Source organism: Leptinotarsa decemlineata, unplaced genomic scaffold, assembly GCF_025532065.1.
Source record: "Leptinotarsa decemlineata unplaced genomic scaffold, Ldec_3_MD MMD2_tig00026314_RagTag_RagTag, whole genome shotgun sequence".
NCBI classification, from domain to species: Eukaryota; Metazoa; Arthropoda; class Insecta; order Coleoptera; family Chrysomelidae; genus Leptinotarsa; species Leptinotarsa decemlineata.
Window position 1 is genome coordinate 11,980,374 of NW_027412684.1, and position 25,614 is coordinate 12,005,987.

The window sequence follows — 25,614 nt, forward strand, 5'->3', positions numbered from 1 at the left end:
CATGACTATTCGAATCATAACAACTCAAGAAAGATACATTATCTCGAGAAAATTTCTAGTCGATTGTTCGACAATTCATCGCTGAAATCCATTCACTATCATTAATTCTTCAACCCTCATTATTAATTCCAGTCTAGATAATGTTAGAGAGTCAAACTTCTCATGTATCGATATTATACTTACTCGTGGTACTTCTTTAAGTCACAAAAATACAAAATTTGGTATGCGATCTATGATGAGCATATTATCTACCAATGAGAAAAAAACAAAAATTTGTACCCTTTTTCTTTTATCCCTCATCTTGAGGAAAGATTTCATAAACTTGTTCCTTTGAATTAAACGTTCCCAAATAGGAACATATTATCATTCAAAAGATTTATTAAATATTGAATGATCTGTTTTTGTTTGGATGAAGTGAATGATTTTCATAGTACTGAAAACTGAGATTCGGTTTTTATTTCCTCAATCTTCGCAAAACGCTGGATCTCTTCAATTTTGGGAACAGTAAAGAGTCATAAGAGGGCAAATCTGATGAATACGGTGGCTGATGCATGATTAATGCTTCTCGCAAGCCGCGAATAATTTGATGGTATCAACATGTGGCAAAATTTCCTGATAGACTATGCCACAGTAATCGAAGAAAGCAGAGAGCAAAACTTTGATATTTGATCGAACTTGGCGTGATTTTTTCGCTCATGACTCCCCTTAGCTCTTCCATTGGGATGATTGGACTTTGATACTAATAATAATGATAATAATAAATTTATTCATCCTTAAAAGATCATTCACATGATATAAAATACATGTCATAAAATACAACACAGGAAACAGTGAAAACAATAAATAAGTACTTTATTCATTTCATTGTAGGGCAATAATCTGATACATTGTAAAAACATGACTCTACTAAGTGTGATTTCAATTTGGCCTTTAATTTCCTGAAATTTTGTTCACCCTCAATGCTGATAGACAATTATAAGACAATTATAAAATTTATTGCCAGTAAAATTTGAAGATTTCTCGTACAACGAGCTGGTATGTTTTGGAATCCTGAGTAGGTTACCGTTTCTAGTATGGTACTGGTGCATGTCTGAATTCAATTTGAATATGTCAATATTTTGTTTAACATATAATAATATATTATTCAAAGATCATGTAATGATGGTTATTAAGACACGAGCATTAACCGGGATACGAAACGAGCCGAAGGCGAGTTTTGTATGGTATATGCGAGTGTATTAATAACCATTACATGAGAGTTGCATACGCTATTTTTTCTAAACCTGATAAATAATGAAAAACTATAAATATTATATTTGTATTGAACACATTTACAGTAATTAACTCATATTTTTTTAAAAAAACACAAACTTAATGGTATTATCATGGATATATGAAAACTATAACGACTCTAATTAAATTTATATTGAATATAACAACTATAATTCATCTGATCTTTTAAAAATATTGGAGTCGATGGTATTCCTTCTATATCGCTGTTTTCAGACATTTTGATAATATAGGCAGGTAATATGAAAACTGATTTTGACAAATAAAGCAATTAGTTACTTAGGTTAGAATCTAGGACAAACAAAGGAACAGGATTCTCAATTAAAAAATTATGGGTTTCTATTGGTTGATAATCTGTATCGTTATGAAAAATCTGTATCATAATGGATATCATTATGAAACGGATTATGGTCATATAAGTGTATCTTTAGAGTACGGGTGTAGAAAATAGTATTTTATATATATAAATCGATGGAAGTGTGAGAATTCTACTCTTTCTGAAGTGATTTTTACATGTTTCATTATGTGGAAGATTGTATATGAGTCGTATATTTTTTTACAATATAAATACTCTAGTAGCATCGACTGCATTTCCGCAAAGCAATACATTGTATGAGATATGACAATATCATAATAATATCTGGATCGCATTGACGTCATTCAACAATTCCTGAACGATGCTCATGCGACGGTTATTTTCTGGTCGAAATTTAGCAATTTTGACCAACTGAAGAGGTCGGAGCTCAGGGCCTATGATTTATTGAATTGTGGGTTATTTTGCCAATGAATAAAATTACAAATCATACTTACAGTAAAAATGAGTAAAAAAAATGAATTGAACTTATAAATCGACGAAAGAAAGTTAAACATTATTACATTTTTTTGGTTTGAGGAATGTCATATCTTCACATAAATGTAATTTTTCAATAGGCATGATGATTTGATAATCTTTGACTCTAAAGGGAAAGTTTATTGATAGAATTTTCATTATTATCATTATTGTTTTTGGTGTAGTTCCAGTAAGTTACTGTATATGCTGCTGAGATTATCAATGTCAGTTTTCTTATTCATACAAACAGAAGACTCATTAATTTAAAACATTTCAAGAAAAATGCGTTCGAGAATATTTTTTTCTGTATGTAAAACTTTGATATTAGAGTAATTTGGTTTATGTCCTGTTTCTATAGAATGTTGTGCTAATGCACATAATTTCTTATTAAGCTTTATATCACTTTTATGTGAAGTTATTCTTCCTTTAAGAATTCTAGATGTTGTTCAAATATAATCCAAATTACAATTGTTACAGGGAATGTTATGAATCACATTTGACTTTTTGGTAGCATCCGTTTTATCTTTCAATTTGGTAGTCAAATTATTCTTTATAGTTTAAATATTTTTTTAGCATATTTTGATATTTTGTTCATGTTGAAAAAGTTTTATCATATTTGAAGATGAATTTCCCACATTGGGTAAAGATTTATAAGAAAAATTGATTGGTGAACTATTATTATCACATATTGATTACATCGGAATTTGTATTACTTTCAGTATTGAAAATTATTTCATAAAGAAGTTTTTTGGGATAGAAATTTTCGATCAATATATCTCTGAGAAGTTTGAGATTTTTTTGCTTGAGAGAAGGGTGTACAAATTTTTCTATTCTCTTTTTTAAACAGAGTATAAAATTGATTTTAACTGATTTCTCATGAAAACAATAGTAATTATATATCTTCCTGAATCAGTAGGTTTCACATATCAATCAGTGATATCAAGAAGAGAAAGGATCTGATTATTTTCTATTTTGTCATTCGAAGGTATGACATTTGTCAAACCAAAAAAATTCATAAATGTTTAACTTTCTTTCGTCGATTCATATGTTCAATTCATGGTTTTCTACTAATTTTTACTGTAAGTACGATTTGTAATTGTATTTATTGGCAAAAAACCCACAATTAAATAAATTATAGGCCCTGAAGAAGCTTTCCACTAGAAGCGGAAGCTTGGCAAAGTAAAGCAGAGTTTTGATTTTTCGACTGAGAGACCTTGTTATATATATATATATATATATATATATATATATATATATATATATATATATTCATGCAGTATTATAATAGTCATCAATGAGATGAACTCTTGTTCCTTCAGATAATAATGAAATTCAAAATATAGCTACAAATATGAAATATAGTATATTCAATGAGTCCTCAACTGACATCATAACCTGAAAATGCAGACACTGAACTGCGGCTATACACAAAAAGGCTGCTGACTCCCTTGCTGCAAGCAGCTTCATTGGTCCAGAACCTGTCATTGGCATCGCTTTAGGCTTTGCCAAACAAACATTGAACACCTGGATGGCAAGAAGATTTATGGACTTCTGGCAGAATCTTCTAATTCTGGCTCACTCCAAGGTGTTTATTCTCCCTTCGATGATTGATACCAAACAGTTGTTGGACTACAGTAAGGATGAACTACGTTGTCTAACAGGCCTTCTTACAGGTCACTGTCATTTGAATCATCACATGCATAGACTGTGTGTGTCGCCTCTGTTTGGAAAATGATGGAACAGCAGAGCAAATACTTTGTGCCTGTACCGCTGGGGACCTAATTAGATTTTTAGAGTTCGGCAGAGCCGTACCCTTACCATCTGACCTAACAGACCACTCACCATACAAACCAGTCGTCTTCGTTAAGAAGCTGGGTTTATTTGGCCGAGTGTAAATAGATGTGAGCCCCAATAAATCCTTGCGAGTTGCGGTGGAGGGTCGAATAGAACCACTCGCTTTGGACCTAACCTAACGACCATACACTTCCGAAAAAGTAGATGACTCCCCACATGCCATCAAGTCTAAGTCAGAAACAATTCTAACTTTTCATTACACACCATGTCGGCCCATTTCCAATCCACCCCGTCTAACGACGCTTTCCAAATTTCCAATATAACGCCCTTCCTCATCGCACCATACTGTTTCTGGCGTCTCTGCTCGCTCGCTTTCTTGACAAATAAAACGACCAGCCGAATTTCATTATGTAAAGAGCGAAATTATACTAAATAAATAAGAAAGTGTGGTTCGGTTGCAATTTCGCATGTTTGCTCTTGCAGATTTCTCAGATATTTGACGACGAAAGATGTTCGAAGTATTTCATAAAAGGCACTCTTGCGTGCCGAAATTTCGCTATGCAAGATACGCAGTGAATGTTTATTGTTTGATGAAAAAGTATATCATCGAATGAATGAATTTTAGGTTATGTTTTTCATATATATGAGCAGATTTTTCAGAAACCGTATCAATTGTATAATAAAACAATTACGGTGAAGGATCCGAAGAGATTTTGTCCTGGTCTATAGATTGCATTCACCGCTTTTTCCGTTGAAACTAACCTCCAAAAGAAAGCTGTTGAAATTTCATGATATACTACTCATAAGTTTGTGAGTTATTTTCAATACAATGAAACAAAAAAAAATGTGTTAATTCAACACTGCTTCTTTATGGAAGAAAATACCGTTCAAGCGAAGCAATGGCCTTAAAAGTGTGTTATAAGGTCTCCATTTCATCAGAAAAAACAGTCAAATGTTGTTTTGCTGACTTCAAACGTGGTTGTAGAGACGCCGATGATGCAGAACGCAATGAACGTTTAAATAAGGCAGTAGCACCAGAAAACTTGAAAAAATTGGTTTGAATGATCGAAAAGTAAAATTGCGTGAATTAGCTGATGATGTAAAGGTATCAAAAGAACTTGTTGGCTTTATATTGCATGTGCATTCGACTATGAGAGGTCAAAGTGGGTGAGTTCATTGTTGACCAAAAACGTCTTGGTGGTTTTGAGCAATGGATGGCCATGTTCAAACATAACAAATCGTAATTTTGGGTCAGTGTGAGAAGTGGAGAGCAACTGGTGAACCTCATCCCAAGCGCCCAAAAGCACCACAATCGACTGTGAAGGTTTTAGCCTTGATAGTTTAGATATAGATATAGCGTTATTGGAGCATTTGAAGACCAAAAAATCAAAGAAATGACAAAATATGACAAAGAAAAAATTTGTTCTATCCATACACCGTGTCACAAGTCAATTAAAACAATAGCAAAACTTCATGAATTGAACTTTGAATTGCTACTACATTCACCGTATCCGCCAGATTTGGCTCCTAGCGACCAGCGAGCGACTACTGACTGTCCGCAGACCTTTAAAAATACTCATCGGTAAGAAATTCCGTACGTATGAAGAGGTTATTGCTGAAATTGACACCTTTATGTGGCAAAAAAATAAATCGTTCTACAAATGGCATGTGAACCTTTTTTTTGTCGAGTATCGAGATTATATTTTGTTTCATTCAATACGGATTTTATACTCAATACGCCAATTAGGCGTCTTACTTTTTTCTGTGAAATGAACAATCCAATTCCGTAACTCAGTCTCGAATCTGAGCATAGCACTCGTACAATGTCAACAACTGATCAACATTCAATCCTCGTTCAGTGTTCCGAAGTTGGTATTAAATATAACTGATTTTTTCACCAGAATTCTGCAGTGATTCTGCCAACTCAGACATTCATCAGTATGTTTCTTTCGATTCTGCTAGTACAAAATCAGAGTTATCGTTTGTTCTACAACTGATTAGATAACAGCTTCGTTGGTGATAATGAAATCTGATTGATAAAGTTTCATTCATATTTAGATACAGACTATTTGCTGAACTTTCAATAAATTGATTGATGTAGCCATTACAACATGGTGTAATTATACTATTGTGCTAAATATGGTCCAAAACATAGCCTTAATTGAAATTAAGTACATCAGTACTCCCAATTCATGAAGAGTTGATATTTTGATGATAGTTTGGATAAACTCGAAACATTCAAATAACATCAAGAAATCGACTTCATATCATACAGGTCGTGCAAAAATTACTATTATTTCCATTGTGCATAAAAGTAGTCGAAAGTTCATTTTTTCAAATAAAACCCCCTGTATATTACTCGGTAAATGGAAAGATAATGAAAAATGCTTCAAGATGATATATCATGTCCCTATACCTATAGCAGTTCGGTTACTTTTATAAGTAATTTACAAAGAGTTATCGACGGTGTTTCGAATCATCTTCCAAAATGAATGCAAATATCGATTATTCAAACGAAGTTCTTATGAAATTATTTATTATACACATGAACAAAGTGATCAAGTCATTGTCGGAACGTGTAAAAAATTCAACCAAATGTATCCTAAACACCAATGAAGAAGAGGAAGTTTGTAAGATTACAAAATACTTTAATTTTTCATTAATAATTTGATTGCATTTCATTGAAGGTTACTATTATCAGTTACAAGCTGATATGAAACTACGGCTGAAAATAAATGTAGGCATATATATTCAGTGAATCCAGGCTGGGTTGCTAAGTGCATGATTAGGTTACAATTTCGCATATTTGCTATTGAAGATTTCTCAGATATATGACGGCGAAAACGTTTATGTATCGTTATACACAAGATACATTTTGAATGTTTATTATTTTCTGATGGATTCTAAATGAGCGATGGCCCTATAAACGTACGATTTCATTCGTATGGAGAACGATAAATAAGCAAATGAGATATACGATGGTTTGTTCAGTGAGAATGTAAACGAATCGAGGTAAACAATAACATACGGAAGTGTTAGCAGTTTCAGTTAAAATCAAACAATGTTCCCTTCGGAAAATAATCTCAGTCAACATTGAAAGGGTGTACTTTTGATGAAAAATAATATAATCGAATGAATAATTTTTATTTGATATACGATATTACCCGAAAAATTTGTTTTCCCACGATCAAAACAGAAAATGTCATATTCCGTAAAATTTTTCAATCAAGAAATCAACTCATACAAATGACCGACCTCAATTCATCGAGATAACTAATCTGCAAAAAAGTTATTTTGAAAATAGGTGAAAACTCATTGTTACTAATGATTCGACTAACTCTAGGACATTTTCCATGAAAATAAATTCAACATTGGTGACAAGTCAACTTCTCGATGGTCGTTCGATAGGGAAATTGATTGTTCACTTTCATCAATTTTCGGAGAAAATAATAATAATTTGTCGATCCCTAAGAATTACAGACCGATAACATACTTGAATTCCTGTTATAAGTTGTTTACAGGAATCTTATACACACGAATACTCACCGTAGTTGACCGAGTGTTCGAACGGATATATGAGCAGAGAGGGTCGAAGAGAGAAGTCGCTGGATGTGAAGAGAACCTGCTCATCGATAGATGTATAACGCAGGACTCGATACAATATAAGCGTAACCTCTCTATGGCCTGGATCAATTACCGTAAGGCATTTGATACAATTTCGCATGAGCTCATCTTGCATTTGCTCTGATGCCTTGCGGTACCAGACAAAATAGTGAGATGCATTGAACAACTGATACCACTTTGGCGAACTCGCTTCACTATAACATCTGGTCAAGCAAGAGTCCAAACAGGGTTGGGTAACTTTCAGAAAGGGTTTATTTCAGGATGATTCCCTCAGTCCCCTTCTCTTCTGCATCTCACTATTGCCATTATCCGTTGACTTCAGAAATACTAGAGGGTATAACTGTGGCACCCCCGGAAACCGAAGGCACAAGGTCACCCATTTGTTTTATATGGATGATCTTAAACTATATGTCTCTGGAGAGAAGGATCTACATCAGTCCTTGAGGGTGGTGTAAGAGTACACGCATGCTATCGGTATGAAATTCTGGATAGGCAAATGTGCAATGGTCCATCTCAATAGAGGACAATGCGGGGACTACGGAGAGGATGTGCAGCTCGTAAATGGAAGCATACTTCACCATATGGATGCCGAAGAGACGTATACTTACCTCGAGGTGAAACAACGCCACTCAAAAGAGGTAACAGCAGTGAAAAACTCTCTCCGCGGCAAGTAGTCATAGTCATAGTCATAGATCTCAATTTGCTCCAGTTACATATAATGTACATATATAAACATGTCAGTAGTAAATAACAACTAAATAACAAAATCAAAGTTTTACATTCATAATCAATATTATCTCACGAGTAGTTTTAAGACACAAAAAATATATATATACAAAAATCAGGCATACGTTAATAACATTCATATAGTTAGCATACTATCATTTAAGAATTCCTGCTAGCTATAATAAGGTTTCTCTACGAGATAGCTCTTCAAACGACATTTCATTGTTGAAATTGGAAGATTTCTTAGAGTGAGTGGAAATTTATTGTAAATGAGGGCAGCTTCAGTTGAGACATGTTCCGACAGTATTCTCAATGCATAGCAATATTTTGCAATATTTTTTGATAAGTAGTCTATGTGATTTTTCCAGTCCAGTCTCCTATCTATCAAGAGTCCCAAAAATTTTACCTGATTGCATATGTTTATATTTTGATTATTATATTCAAAGGTATTCAACTCTGGCGAGGATCTATTTGCGAAATGAATTATTTGAGTTCTGTCAATATTGAGTAGTAAGTCATTTGCTGTGAGGAAATTGTTCAATACATCTAGCACATTTGTTATCTTTGTCATGACCAACTGTCATGACCAACTTTTACGATGACCGATATATCATCAGCATATAATACAATATCTTCATTAACTACATTTGGTATTTCATTTGTGTACAATATATATATATATATATATATATATATATTAATGGACCTAGGATGGATCCCTGTGGCACACTTTTTTTTATCACATTTGATTCTGATTTAATTATCCCCAAGATGTCATTTTCAATCAAATGTTGGATTCTGTTTGTCAAATAGGATTTGATTAAGTCCAAAGATGTGCCTTTGATTCCATATTTATCAAGTTTGTTGCATAAAATTTCATGGCTGACACTGTCAAATGCTTTTGACAGGTCAATACACAAATTTACAGTACAATCATCTTTGTTCAAATGGTGTAAAATTTTTTCTATGGCTTCTAGTATCAGCACGAACTTAGACAGTTCTGGTTGGAAGAACAAAGTTGCTGCAACAAATATGCTTGCCGTTCCAATCTTACTCTACTCGTTTGGAGTAGTGAAGTGGACTCGGGAGGAGCTGTATCAACTCGACGTAAAGACCCGAAAAATGATGCATCTCTATAGGAGTTTGGATCCCAAATCGTCCGTTCCACGGTTGTTTCCCGACAACAAGGAGGCCGTGGACTTTTGAGTCCACGGCCTCCCTCCCTTCAAATTCATTGAAGCGAATACACAAATTGAAAGATGTTCCAACCTCAACTTCATTATTCTAAATCAAAAACACTCAGCATTCAGAATTCCTTCTTTTGATATTCCACGTTTATAGACATCAAAATTGATACGATCACAGGATATAGAAATATGAAACAATCTCCAAATACGCAAACTTTCACCCAAACTTTTACCTTAGTATAGTGACCGGATCAAAGTTTCAATGTCAGCGTAAATATTGAGGGAGGTCAAGATCATCAATAGACAGTATTGAGAAATTCATTCATTTTCTACTGATTTTCAGACGAGGTTCCAGCAATGCTGCAACATTACTGGGTGGCATTATAATGTAGATTTTTCGTGATTCATTGTATTTTTGATTAACATTTAACATTTTAGTGTAAGTTTCTAAATAAGTTCTTTCATTATTTGGATGAATGATGAATGGGTGAAACAGCGAATAAAATCCTCTTGTTAATAAGCCAATCATTTAGAAATGGAATAGAAAACTGTTATTTCAAGAAAAGATTGGATGTGAGGGAGAGATGTGGTATTTGTGTTTGGTGTCACACAGTAATTTGATTTTCGAGATTTTTCAAAAAAAGCACTTCCCAGGTGAACACAACACTAACAATAAGCTAATGAGGAATTGAAAAGAAGGTTCTAATAGTTTTGAAAAAATTATGTTTTTGAAACAATCCTAAAAACTAGTTTTGAAGAGTTATGAAAGTGACAGCAGCCACAAACTGTGTAATTTCTCTGGACAAAACATCATCGTCGATAGTCTAGCCTGTATTTTCGATGTCTGCAATCCTCAGCAAACATTCTCACCACCTATGGAAGTGTTCAATTCCTCTAACGAACTGGTCATTATCAATAATCGTTTTCTACGTCCTTCCTCAGCACTCGCCGGGCATATTGATTACTTCAATTGATCTCCTCAGGCAAAACAACCTCAAATCAGACAACACAAGCGCTCACTTGCAAAAATCAATCATTTGTACGACTTGACAGATACCCAATAAAATTGACAAACTTTTGAAACGCGATTCTGGTTATTCCATTCAAATTTTCCAGGAGCGTCAACAATGATATATTGCCCAAGATAAACACATTTCATTCGACTATCTATTAGCTACGTGAAATACGGCTGAAATATTATGAAGATACGGAGGGCGAGGCAAATATAGGCAAAGGGTTACAGAAAACCTACGCTTGGGTTTGCTATCATTGTTTATTTTGAAGTGTTCGGCATGCGGAGGAAAATATTTCAGTTTGGCCGGGGATTTCTCTATCTGTGGAAGCACTGTAAAATATGTTGCCGATATATTTGAATGAAATATTATTCTGCACATTTAGTTTTTTTGTCATATAATGTACAAAAGGACGTCAATGGAAGTAATCATCACATTAGCGATTACGTCGGGTATGTGAAAGTTAGAGTGAAGAATTAGTTTTCGGTATGTACATCACTACTGCTGGTGTGATAGCAAAACAAGTAATATTTTCGAAAATGATGTTTATAAAAATCGAATCGTTTCCGTAGTAGTTTCCGACAGGAATCAATTAATTATTTTCGTAATAACTGTCTTATGTGACTGAATGATCATAACCTTATCTGACATACCAGAACAATAATTATTCAACTTCTATAACATATCAAAATTACCGAATATTTTTCCAAAAACACTCAGTGATCATCGTCAAGAGTAAGATCGTCCTCTTGAAGATGATCACTTGTGATCGAAACACGTATCGAGGTGTTAAAATAACGGATTGTTGTTGGGAAAAAACTCCAGTAATATTGAGTGTTCCAAGAAGTGAAATTTCACCTCTTTCATACACGGTGTCAATTTGAAAACTTCTCACCCTTAATATCTTCCTTTCAGTAAATAATATGAGGAATTGGGAAAACAAGTACATTTAATGATCAAGAGGGACACTTTCAAGAAATATTTATAGCCCTCGCGGTTTATTCCCCAAGAAGGGGTAGATGTTACCCTTAGAATCTTGAATGGGAAGGGGTGTCAAGTGGCACATCATTTTGATTGGTATTCAATGTTGTATTTTTTGATGAGCAGTTTCCGAAAAATGGCATTCTAAACTTACATGAGTAATTAGAATTTACCTGTTCTGAGATGCAATAATGTATCGACAATATTGTATTAAAAAAATGGTTAGAAGAGTAGGTGGCACCGTTCCAACTCATCAATGACAGAAATAAATGTATTAGGCTGGGGACTTTTAATTCGTTGGTTATTGGCCATTCACAAAATAAAATTTTATTTTCGAGAAAAATATTTCGAACAAAATCTACTCATATTTATCTTATGAACTGTTCAAAATATCGTTCATTTTGCTCTAAAGACTCTGTTTTCGAACTCCCGTCTGACATTACTGAAAACTTCACTTGGAATTGACTGGCATGCTGCTGTATGTCGTCTTTTCAGTTCTTCAATATCAGAAGGTTGTGTTCTATAAACAACGGATTAAAGATACCCCCAAAGAAATACCTGTATCATTGAATATGATTAATTTATCAATCAGCGTAATTTCAAAAACTCATCAATCGCGTTAGATGCTCGAAAGCAAATCATATACAGACCACTCAAATCCTGCATTTCATGTTCCAATTATCGACTGAAGAACTCAACTGTATCATTCACTGATTCGCCACTATGAATCTCAACCATAAAGATATTTCTATACTTTTTAATACCATCATATAAAACTTTACGAGGTCGTAATTCTTCGAAATGAGAAGTTGCTAATTCAATAATAAAAATGTTGAGGGCAATAAAATATGTTACGTCCAATTGGAGACGCCCTTATCTGTTTCAGGGAACCGTTTTCACTTCGGAAGTATCGATAAAAATTCTGAGAAGCATATTATATTGACGAGGGTCGCCAATATTTATTGCTGTACTCTCCTTCCAACAGATGAGTGATTTTCGTGAGATGGAAGCATGCGACTGACGTGGAGGAATGTATACATCGATATTGAAATGAGTTTTCATGGAAAGTATATGATCTCTTTCGTATGGTAAGACGGAAACTGGGTCAGACTAGAGGAAATGATTTATTTCAGTGATTTCTCTGAAGAATGGGATTACAATGTTGTTACTGGTGGCAATTGGAAGTGTATTGTTGTCATTTCTTGGTGCATGGTTTTCAAGTAATGTGATGGGAATGGCCGATACTTGATGAAGATTCAAACTTCACTGTCGGATAAATCAGGAGTATACAAATGTGATTTGAAAAGTTTCCGACCTGACAATAGAAACAACACATATTTTCAGATTTTTTCCATGTTTCAACTCGACACACTCCTCCCAGCGATGCTGTCATCTCTGTAACCTGTCCAAATATAACTCGGCGTTTTTCTCTGCAAAATAATTGTTCACGAAGGTGATTGTCTCTTCATTTGACGAAAATCTCTAACCTCCGCGCACAATTTTCAAATTAGGGAACAAAAATAAGTCGCATGGGACTAGATCTGGTGAGTAAGGTAGATGGTCAAGCAGTTCAAACAGTAATTCGTAGATTTTCTTCATGACAACCATTGAAGTGTGAGACGCTACATTGTCTTGGTGAAACATCTTTTTTGTTCTGCAAATATGGCCTTTTTTTCACATTTGTGCCTTTATCTTGTCAAACAATGGTGCGTAGTGTGCTGATGTACTGGTTTTTCCTTTTTGAAAAAAATCGATCGAAATAACTCTGAGAATATCTCAGTTGGCAAAAAAAAACAATTTCTGCAGTCCACTGTTAGGATTTTACTTTTGTTTCTGGCATATAATGGTGAATCCAAGTTTCATCTACATCTACAGTAATTAATCGGTGCCAAAACTCAGTTCCATTGCACCTAAATTGTGCTAACAGAGTGTTAGAAATGTTCATCCGAACACGTTTTTGGTTTAACGTGAGCAAACGCGGCACCCAACCCACGGGCAGCTTTCTCATGCCTAAATATTGATTTGATATGTTACAAACATATCCTTTTGACATATTTATAAGCTCTGCTGTCTCTATCACTTCATTTTGGCGGTCGTCTAGCACCATTTGGTGAACTTTCGCTATGTTTTTGTCGGTAGTTGCAGTTTTTGAACGACCTGAACGTTCATCACCTCCCAAGCTCTTATGGCTACATTTGAATTCATTTGCCCAAAATTTCACCGTGCTGAATTATGGTGCAGAGTCCCCAACTCATCTTTGATTTGCGTAGGCGTGTTGCTTTTCAAAAACCTCTAGATTGAAAAAAAAACTAATAAATAGAGTTTATTCTATGATTTTCACTATACGGGTTTTACAAAAACCGCGACACGTGTTTCGCTATACAATAGCTTCTTCAAGCATAACTGAAGTTACTTCTAAATTACACCTTATATACTATAACCTAGTAACTATTCGTCTACCTAAGTAATAAAGAATTATTCAATTCAGTTTGATCGTTCATAAGATGAGAGTTTTTGAATTTGTTTATTTTCATACTCTCCAACAGGTTAAGTTTCTAACCTTTCTTCTGGAAATGGAGGGGTTTGTATTCATGGTCGAACTCGAACTCTGAGATTAGATGACTGGCATATGTGGAATTTATTTTTCCGTTCTGAAAACTATATTTGTCTTCCTTTATGCGGGTTTTAAACGTTCTTCGAGTTTGACCTATATAAAACATCGGACATGACCCACACGATAATTTATACACTCCTGATTTTTCTGAAACTGAACTTTTATCTTTGTTATTTTTAATATACATACCCAAGTTGTTGTTGGATTTGAAAGCAGTATTTACACCTTTGCTGTGCAGAAAATCTGAAATATTTGTAGTGGGTTGGCCTAAGTAGGTTAAGGTTCCATAACTCTTATCATCCTCTCTTCGAATTGGGTAAACTTCTTTCAAAGCTGGACTGTATAACTTCTTTGATAATAAAGAATGTATCAGGCCACTATCATAATCATTGTTGACGGCTATTTGTTTTTTATATTCAGTTCTTCATTGAAATTCGCTTCTGACAAGGGTACATTTATCAGTCTGTGGATCATACTGTTGAAAGCTGCTACCTTATGCTGATATGGGTGTGTGGAGGAATTATGAATGATAATATCTGTATGTGCCGGTTTACGATAAATTGAAAAATCATGTTTGTTGTTAACTTTCGCTATTGTCAAATCCAAAAAATGTATAGATTCGTCCTATTCCATCTCCACTGTGAATGTGATAGATGGGTGAAGAGAATTTATGAAGTTTGTCAACTGTCTGTTCGTTTCCGTGAAACATACCAGAATATCATCCACATAGTTTTCAGAACGGAAAAATAAATTCCACATATGCCAGTCATCTAATCTCAGAGGGACATGAGTTCGACCATGAATACAAACCCCTCCATTTCCAGAAGAAAGGTTTGAAACTTAACCTGTTGGAGAGTTTGGAAATAAACAAATTCAAAAACTATCACCATCTTATGAACGATCAAACTGAATTGAATAATTCGCCTTTATTGAATTTGTTCACACGCAAGTAATAATAGTAAGGTATATTTACAGGTAGACTTTCGAAAAATGTATTGATACCTGACTTTTTCAGCTATATTTTTTCAGGTAGATTTATCACTTAGGTAGACGAATAGTTACTAGGTTATAGTATATAAGGTGTAAGGTGAAGAAGCTATTGTATAGCGAAACACGTGTCGCGGTTTTCGTAAAACCCTTATAGAGAAAATCATCATATTTGGATGACTTCTTTAGATACACATGTTGAAAGAGTTTTACCTGACCACCAAAACCAAATCGGATCTGATTTTGAAAATTGTGCACTTACTGTGATTTTAGGGTCCTTATCACCTTATTGAATAGTTCTTTGCTCCTTGTCCAATTTGAATAACTCCTTGACTATCTCAGGCATACGACAATAGCGAATATAATGTTTTGAAAACATTTTTCAAGTATGAGAGACAAAACTATTCCAAGAATTTTGAGTTCTTTTTCTTTCTCTCTCTAATTTTTCAAAATATTTCGAATATTTTTGAAATTCCTCAGCATAAATCTATAACAGAGGAGAAATTCTCCGTGAAAACTATATTGACCAGATGATTATATAACTCATAATAATATAGATTATGAGCTAAATGAAGAGTTGGCCTCATTCCTGCAATTGCAAACAAATAAATATATAATGCATATAGGCGTCATCAAAATCTCGTCACATAAAATTGAACTGTGGAATAATAATCTGGATAATTGGAATTTCATTGGAAATATTGTTGGTAAATTCGATATTTTCTACAATGCACATCATGTAGTTGTTGCCATGAGTGATTTACGTAACTACCTGTTGGAGAGTTTATGTTACTTCAGTTTTAATGATTCGAATTATTTACGGGCTGTTGTTGATGATTATCGACGTGGTCAACCAATTTTAGTAATGATAATACCGGAAGTTTATGTTGAACTAAAATATGATTTTCGTTTATTGAATTGGTATCAATTCAAAATCAAGTTGAGAAGGATTTTGGATAACTGGTACAATATTTGATATTTCATTGCGAATTCAGTATTTATAACCTCACACACAAGTCAATAAAAATATTCTTGGACAGGCAAAAGCGGCGTTGGAAGCTCTTGGCTCCTACCGAGCCACGTATAAATTGGTAGTAAATTGCCAAAAAACGATTCTCCTCAATAGCAACACTTAACAGATTTTCTCTGGCCTGGATTCCTGGCCATACAGGCCTGGAAGGCAATGTGACTGCTGACCCTTGTAAAGGAGTGTGCTGCTGACTAAGGGAGTCACCAGCAAAAAAACGGTGCTGCAAGCAGCTTCATCGGATCAGAACCTGTCATTGGCGTAGCTTTAGGCTTTGCCAAATAAAGATTGAACACCTGGATATTGTGGAATAGTATGGTATGGAAGCTGCTGGATTCCATCCAGAAAAGACACGTCTGATTGGAGACACGAACATCACTCGTGACCTTGATGGTCTGAAACATCGTAGGAAGCTTAGAGATTTGTCTCTGTTTTAGAGATGCTTCCACAGGAGGTGTTCAAGTGACTTGGCATATTTGATTCCACCAAGAGCGGTACAAATCAGAAATACGCGACAGACTGTGGCTGCTCGCCGTTTCCAGGTTCAACTAAGTACACCTCGAACTCCATTGTTCAAGAACTTCTCCATTTGGGGAACTGCGTTCATGTGGAGAAAACTAAATGGAAACGTTTTTCCAAATGAATTCAATCTCCAACGATTCAAATCCAACGTGAATTGCTACTTTCGCTCAGTAATCATTCTTAGATCACTTCAAAGATTTTTTTGTAGTGCTTGTGTTGTGTACTTGAAAAAAATATCATTATGAATATGTATTCGGTGCATCAGTTTGACTTTCAATTGGTCTCCAATATTGGACCTTCTGAAGGATCCTCTACTGATTCTCCATTCTTCTGCTCTTTCTTCTCCCACCTTTCACATCCGCATCTCTCGTCCCCTTTCTCTTTCCTATCATTTCCGCCCTTCCATATTTTACACACCTTCTTCATCTCCAATATTCTTTTTTCTCTCTTCTATATTCTTCCCACTCTTTATTTTCAATAATTGCTTCCTTATCTCTTCCTTCACAGTTCTGTGAAACAGAACAACAGTTAACGAAACTACTGACGGCCTTTTGGGACGAGAAAAATCTAAACTTTCACTGAAAATATATTTAATACGGTCGTACGTGAGAAGCTTAAGTTTCCAAAATATTCTAAGACTTTTCTCAGGGTGTTATTTATGTATTTGAATATAACTTTCAATCATGAACAGATTTTCTGGGTACAATTTTTTATTTTTCGAAATGAAGGTACTTCATTCAAGATACGTTCATTTCTCTTTCATAATATTTGTTTGCTGTTTGACTTAAAGCCATTGTCAATGCATCTTATATTATTATCAAACCTGAATGAGTTTCTGACCTGTCTGAAGTTCCAACTCTGAAGAGGATAAAATGCATTTGCTTCATGGGTTGTATATTATAGGCAATCATCAGAGTTTTACGGGAATAAGTAGAATCCAGACCGTTTACTCACTTGTTACAAATCAATCCCTCTCTGATGCGATCATCTCCGCTATATATTCATAAGGATACTGACCTGTTTGTCAGCCTAGACTACAGATCATCGTTCGCTCGACAGCAGGACGGAAATTATTCAAATCAAGCCAATTTGTCGCAATCCAACCCACTCAGCGGTCATCATGGACAAATCCGGCATCCAACGTGTTATAATAGAGCAGGAAGGCCAAGCTGCAGTGGGCCAAGTTATCAAGCATAATTCATCGAGAGAGCCATCGAGAAATGTATGTTTTCCTCAAGAAAAACTGTGCAACTGGCATTTTGTCACAAATGAGACAAGAAAATACCTCATTCCGACTCGTCTTTACTGACTGAAGGGAACTTTCTCTCTTGAGTTGGCAAGGATACCTAAGACAAAATGTGTCTCTTGACTTGGCAAGAATAGTATCTCTTCCAATGAGAGAAGGCATTCTCTTGTTTCGACTACTCTTGACGAGAGAACGACCATGATTTTCATAATTCGTAGTAACCAGTCAAAATATAATCATTATTTTTTATTCGATATCGAGAAAAATTGCTTTTTACGAGCTGGGCATAATGAATGTGCTTTTTCATGATATTGTCTCTCAACTTCTCTTGTCCTCATTTGCCGCAAGAGGATTGTATTGTCTTGTCAATCTCGACCAACGTGACCCAATGTTTCGTCTTGTCAAAACACGTCAAGAAACCAAGATGAAACGACTTCTCTTGATGGAAATACTAAGTGACTTTCTACACCTCAAGAATTTTGGTAATCTAGATATATGTACAAACAGTGAACAAAATAATGTCAAATTTTAGATAGTTTTTGAGATAACTGGTAGTGATGTGGTCAACTTTGTTGTATAATATTCAAGGTCAATCACTGATAGATCTGAAGACTTCTTATATTCAATATTTCAATTTTTTCGTAAAGCTGATTGGTGGAATAGCATTTGATTTTTTCACAGATTGCATGCAGTGAAATTCAATTCAGTCACTATTTCAGCCGAATAATTATTTGAAATGGTGACTATTTTTTTGAATATATCTGATACTATAAAATCTGTGAATCGAATGTCTCAATTTTTTTCTTTGTCCATCACAAGACAGATACACTGGTTTATATACTTCCATACATCCGTACTGTTAAAGTGTTATATGTATGTTGATATTTGAAATAGAAAGAAAGCAATTCAGCCAAATTTGCAGAAGAAGTAAATGTATTTTTGAGTTAGATTGAAGACGATTCCAAAGTGTTATCACTTTATATTATAATATTTCCACTGAACAGTTTACAAAACTCTTGTCCAGGCGTGTTCATAATATGAAATCATTACTGCTATGCTATCAACGTATGCAAAAACAATGTTGACAAGATTTCAATTTTATCCTCCATATGTGGAATTGGCACCTATTAATTCCAACAATTTGCCTATTTGCCAAATCTGTTTAAAAAAATCTGTGTTTCCGTTAACCAGCTGTCGCATCCCTACGAACTACAAACCTCACAATTCGAAACGAGCTAAGAATTAACGACGTCCTACCTATCAACGTGTGATTCCTAATCACTTAAATGAAATTAATAAGAAACACTTTTGTCTAAATACCACTGGTAGATTTTATTTATACGATCGCTTTCGGGTTTGACCCCATTATCAAGTATAAAACTGAAATCTGAAGTTTGAGATACCGGTTATATTAGACTTTTCAGGTATGCTGCAAGAACAGGTATTTGAGAGACACGTAGTTGGGCGAACCAAGATGCAAACTTTTAAAATTCCACGCTGAAAATTCTAGGAGTTGTTAAACTCATAAATTCAAGAGAGGAGACCTACATAAATCGAGTAGTTCATTTAGGGGTATATGTTTCTGGTTTTTATTTGATTTATCAATTTTGATGGCCTCCAACAAATTCATTTTTCTTCCTTCATTACATATGTGTAGGACTATAATTAGTTTAATATGTGTGATTGATAACTTGTTTACTTCATGATAATTCATGATCACTTGAATGAATTGATCACTTCAAGAATCAAACCACAAGATAAATGAACAGAACCTCAACTGTTCATTTATCTTGTGGTTTGATTCTTGAAGTGATCAATTCATTCAAGTGATCATGAATTACCATAAAGTCAACAAGTTATCAATCACACATATTAAACTAATTATAGTTGCAGAAAAGTTTTCGATATATCCAAGTCACAGATATATGTTACAATTGAAACTAATATCGCTTGTATCGTGTTTGAATTGCTCCCAAAACCGAACTTCTTGTGTCATCATTCAAACATAATGATGAGATTTTCCATTCAAGATCTCTTTGGTAACGTGAGGTTTGTCAGTGAGTTATCTGAATCATTTTGTTTCAGACCAATTGTCTCACGTAAAACTCCGCAGTCTGTTAACATGAACAAAACCGGCATCCATACTTTTATAATAGAGGAGGAATGTCAAACTGCAGTGGACCGAGCTAGTATAATCCAACGTGAGAGTTTGTTTTTCGAAAAGTGCAAATAAATTTTGCCTCAAATAGGCTACATTCCATTCACACAGTTTTTAGCAGATAATCATCGTATTTGCTCGAAATATTTTAAAATTCCACCATCCATTGGGAAAAAATTTGTCTTTCTTGTAATTGTTCGTGGAGAATTTACACACTCTGATGCGTTAATTTACATTTATCTTCAGAAATTCAAAGCAACTCAATTTTTATCGAGAAACAATCATTCGTACCACATTGTATTCGTTTCTATGTCATATATATACATTGAGCACGACTAGAACTATAACTGCTCTTGAAGCAGACCACCAAAAAACCCGCTGATGGTATTGTTGAAATTACTAGACAAGATATTTGTGACAACAACAACGAACTAAAGAACATTTATGCGCTCATTTGTATCTTCCATAAGTTTTTGCAAATCAAATTCATCTGATTTATTTTGGGGTATGAACAACATAAATGAATTTCTAGAATGGTTTGTGAGCTAACAGGATCAAATTATCTTAAAAAAACAATTGCTTCACGTCAAAGTTTAGAATTTAATGAAAATCTTCGTCAGGGCTTAAAAATGAGTTTTTTCATGTGAAAATAATAACCAAATTTGAAAATCATCATACGGGTAAGATACATGAAAAAACTGTAGCAAACAAAATATTCAAGACCAACACAACACAAGCGAAACATTCGTGTGTTTTATGTGATTATGTTGCGTGAGGCTTGAATATTTTGTTTGCAATATTGTTTTCTTATCCATCACGTCTGATGATTTTTGAATTCATAACAAACTGAACATATCAACAATTGTGACAATACCCCTCTATATGCTTTTTTCAAACATTTGTCTCAACCCGGTGACAGATTTTGGCAAAATTCTAATGATTTCATTTCATACGGCATATTCATATGATTAGATCAATAAGTCAGGCACTGTTTTTCACAGCAGGCTTCAAAATTGAGTTGTCTCCATTTTTGTTGTTATAATTTTGTTAAATCATCTGAAAATGGAATTTTTAACAGGTGATGATCGACTGTATTGTCAAACATGCGCCAAACTAACTGACTGTTATGAGGAAACAAGTATAGCTGAGGCACCAGTCAATCTAATAATAACACTGATGATTTTCAAACAAGACTCAACCTCTAACGGAAGCAAGAAACTCTTTGGAAGGTTCGAAATAGATGAACATTTCAACCTAGCAGACCACTATCATAATATTCATGCAGTCATTGTTGACTGTGGTTCTGGCGTTGAATTTGGTCAGTATTACGCCTTGGTCAAAGACGAAACGGACTGGTTTAAGTTTGACGATAGTCGTGTCACTAACTGTTCTGGCGATGTCTTGAATTTATTGGAGCCTCTGGAGACACCCTACATTTTGTTTTATAAGAGACAGGACACTGTTAGATCAAGATATTCAGACGATGTGGTGCAGCAGGGTTTTCCGGGTTTTCCTGCAGCTAAAAAAGCAAATGCGCCATTGGAATCCATGAAGTCGCCCCGGAGCGCCAATTGATTTTTATTGCTGTTTTTATTTTATTTTTATCGTTGTTTTAATAAACATTCATTTATATTTTTACAACGGAAAAACTCCATTTAAAGCCTTGAAGAAGAATTTCATTTCATCAGGAACTATGGCAAGAAACAAATGTTTTGCCAAGACAATTTGTTAGTCAACAAACGATTCTAGAAATGAGTCACTAGACTATTCAACGGTTTGTAAATCAAGATACTCAGTACACTGCCAGAGGCAGAGTGGTTTTTCTGAATAATCATAGCGCAAGTCTTACTGGCCTTAATTTTTTCAGGGTATTTATTTAAAACAATTTTCAAACCGCAACAGTGTGTTAGTTATGATAACAAATTCCAAATTCATGATTTTTTGACTGACCCTGTATAACAAACGGAACATATCAACAATTGTGACAATACCCCCCTATATGCTTTTTTCAAACATAACAAACTTGAACATGTCAACGATTGTGACAATACCCCTCTATATGCTTTTTTCAAACATTTGTCTCGACCCGGTGACAGATTTTGGCAAATTTCTCATGATTTCATTTCGTTTCATATGAATATATGATTAGATCAATAAGTCAGGCACTGTTTTCACAGCAGGCTTTATAATTTTGAGTCAGGTATCCTCAAAAGCTTTCCACGAGTATTTGGTGAATAGAGTTATATTAGGGTTTCGCGAGTTTTCAAAATGGTAAATTTCAACTTAGTCGAAAGAATTGAGATTGTGCGTCTCCAGAATCAATACGTTATTCAATAGAGCTGGGAGAGTAAATAAAACACATGCACCGAGAAAAGATGGAATAAAGAGATAGACGAACAATTTTCAGAGTATGTTCAATAAAACCCAAAAAATAGCTTGCGGCAGATTTTACGAGATTTACACGTTATTATATATAACAACGTATATGTTCGACAAAAAATAAAGTTATTTGCTTCAAATCGAAAATCATGCACACTGAAAGATGCGATGAGGAACGAAGGTTGGAATTCTGTTTATTCTGCCAAGGTGAATAGTTGAATAATAATAACTTTCTGGTCAATATTCTCTTCATCGATGAGGCGACATTTACCACCAACGGTATAGTGTACACTCAAAATTCCAGATACTGAGCAAGGGAGAATCCACACTGAAAGAGACGATATTCATAAAAAATCAATGTATGGGTAGGAAAACCCACTAAACGGTGGAGGATTTTATAATTTTTGACAACAAAATTCGTGTATTTTATGAAAAAACTAAGCATTGAAAAAAGCAGAAAATTTTATATTTCAGCTGACGGTGCCTCCATTCCACAATGTGGAATGGAGGCACCGAATGTGCGGCAATATCTTGATGAAAAAATTCAAGGAAGATGGGTTGGAAGACACAACCGTTTTATTTGTTGGCCCCCTCGATCACCAGACCAGACTCCATTAGATTTTTTCCTGTGGGGATATTTGAAAAAAAGTGTTTATAGAAATAGACTACGAAACTTGAACGAATTGAAGGTAAGGATAAGGCAAAAGTGTGGTGAAATAACACCAGACCAATTAAGGCAGACCCGTCAGAATTTGAGAAGACGTTATGAAAAATGTATAGAGCTTGAAGGAGACTATATTGAAAACTTGAATATATGAGAAAACTCTTCCATTCATCATTTAATTTATGTCTGTTGTCGGTAATTTGTTGTTCAAAAATTAAAAACACGTTTCAACTTTTGATTTGTTGATTTTAATTAAACTAAAGACAACTTCATGAAATGATTTCAACCTATGTAACTTCGTAGATGACAATGCAAAGTATTATTTCATTGAATGATCACTTCATCTTTTCTGGAAAGTTCATAGATTCTCATACAGGGTCAGTAAAAAATCATGGATTTGGAAATTTGTCATCATATAACCAACATCCTGTCTGAGATATTGGGCTGGAACTTGGAATCCAGATGTTCGAAATATGCCCAAATTGAATGGGGTATCCGCTTTTCCGATAAAAGGGCCTTATGGTCCTTCTCGAAATTTCGACCCATTTTTCAGGTCATAGTAAGCTTCGAAAATGATAATAATTCATATCTGTCAACATATTCTGATAGAGCTCGTCGAATACCATAATTTGAAATTTATCATTTTTCAAAATCAGTTCATTGATGGGTTTTTCATAGAAAAACATTCTGCAGATGATTTGCAGTTCATCTGATGGTGAAGCAAACCAACATAGGTCCCTTTTTCAATTTGAATAGTTTAGCATTATTATGTTGTTGAATAATTCAACCCATGATGGAGTTGAAGAAGTATGTATAATTTTTTTTCATTAAAGATCTCTGTAAAAGTTTGAACAGTTTATCGCAATCCAACCCACTCACCGGTCATCATAGACGAATCCGGCGTCCAGCGTGTTATAATAGAGCAGAAAGGCCAAGCTGCAGCAGACAGAGCTAGCATAATCCATCGTTACTGCCTTCTAATACATGTTCTCTCAAAATAAAAGACGCACTGCACTGACTTGTTGCGCCTCAAAAAAGTGTCAGAGTGTGTGATGCTACCCGTACGATTGTGTGCTACATTACGCCGGAGAGAAAAAAAAAGAATCGTTTTTGCTATCAAAGCGTTTCCTCCGGATTTACTTAATGACAAGGTAGATACCGCGAGCGCTGACGTAAGTCAATTAAAACCGTAATTTCCTTTATTGTTTTTAACGATTTTACGCGACGAATGTTCGCACTCCTCAGTCGATCCATTAATTCAACTTTATTAATTCCTGTCGTGATTGATGGTCCCAGTCCCGCGTTACTCGACGAACGAATAGCGTGAGCGATACCTGTAGAGCCTCTATCACCCGATATAGAGTACGATAAGCGATACTATGCGATCGCGGACCGCATCTTCGCGGTTATATACTCGATAGAAGCATTGCGCGACAACTAAACTGACTCTCCGATCGACCCTTCGGCTTTCCACACGCCCCGCATCAGCGCGCGCAGGGTTTCGCGTTTCTACCCTTACTACAGGTGGTGCAAGTCACAATGCTTCCGAGCGACCATTGAGGAAAGTCTTTCATACACACCATTTAGTATTTTCTGGACACAACATGTCAAGAAGCGATCCGTCAACGCTATCTGCTGACTTCCGGGGATACGGCTCGATAGGGTGATACGGGGGTTAACAGGTTTCCTTGTTCTCTTGTTCCCTTGTTCAATAGTAAATAAGAGGATATGAGCTTGTATTGAAGCTTTCAGGTTTATAACATGTGATGACTTTTGATTATTATGTATTGTTGAAAAATTTGACTTGATTTTTCTATGATCCACAATCGTGTTCAGCTGATTATACACAGACTCAAAAGTCTTTCTTTGTTCAAATACGGGTGTCCATTTATCTTGGATTTCTATGCCGATCGAATATATGCTTATTCTATATCCAAGAAGTTTCTGTGGACTTCTCTCGCAAACCAGTTTTTCTATCAGAGTAATTTCAACTTCGGACAACCTGATGTGTTGCTCAACTATTCTTGAATTTCTGCTGACTAATAGATGATTGTTCTAGTGCTAGACAATCTAGAGTTACAACATCCTGTTAACTTCATCCACCTACGACTTGCTGCACCCAAATAAAACTCCATGAATGCAGCTCTCAGAGTGGTGTTAACTTTCATTAGCTGAATTTTCTTGAGGTTGGTACAAACTATATGTGCGAATATGATACAGAATTTGATTCTGTACTGAAGTTATCATACACTTTCCAACAGTTGGATTGGTACATTGACAGTGAGGTTTTGATATTCTCTCTGTTAGGTAGCATCTGGGCTCTTGTTTTATTCTGGTTAACTATTATATCAGTTATCTCAGGGCTCTTGTTGCTTCTGTTTCTTCAATTATTCTATTCGTTGTGGGCTATTCTGGTTGCTACAGAATCATTTGGTGTTGCAATACCTATTGTTGTATTGATGATAGTGGAATTTTTGATAACTGTTCTCTGTGACCTCATTTTCTGAAAACATATGTTTTCCAGTAGTTGTTGATTCACTTCAAGTCTTGAAACGTGGAATGGAACTTAGTTG

General features: G+C 34.9%; 1 protein-coding gene across 1 annotated transcript in view; it reads right to left on the reverse strand.

Annotated features, from left to right (window-relative positions):
• LOC111502825 (protein O-mannosyl-transferase Tmtc2) overlaps positions 1-24,454 on the reverse strand; it is a 653,196-nt gene extending 628,742 nt beyond the window's left edge. The window contains exon 1 of the mRNA XM_074181669.1: positions 23,921-24,454. Within this exon, the coding sequence (XP_074037770.1) occupies positions 23,921-24,006 (86 nt within the window). The 5' untranslated portion in view covers positions 24,007-24,454. The remainder of the gene's footprint in view (positions 1-23,920) is intronic.
• Positions 24,455-25,614: the final 1,160 nt, after the last annotated feature.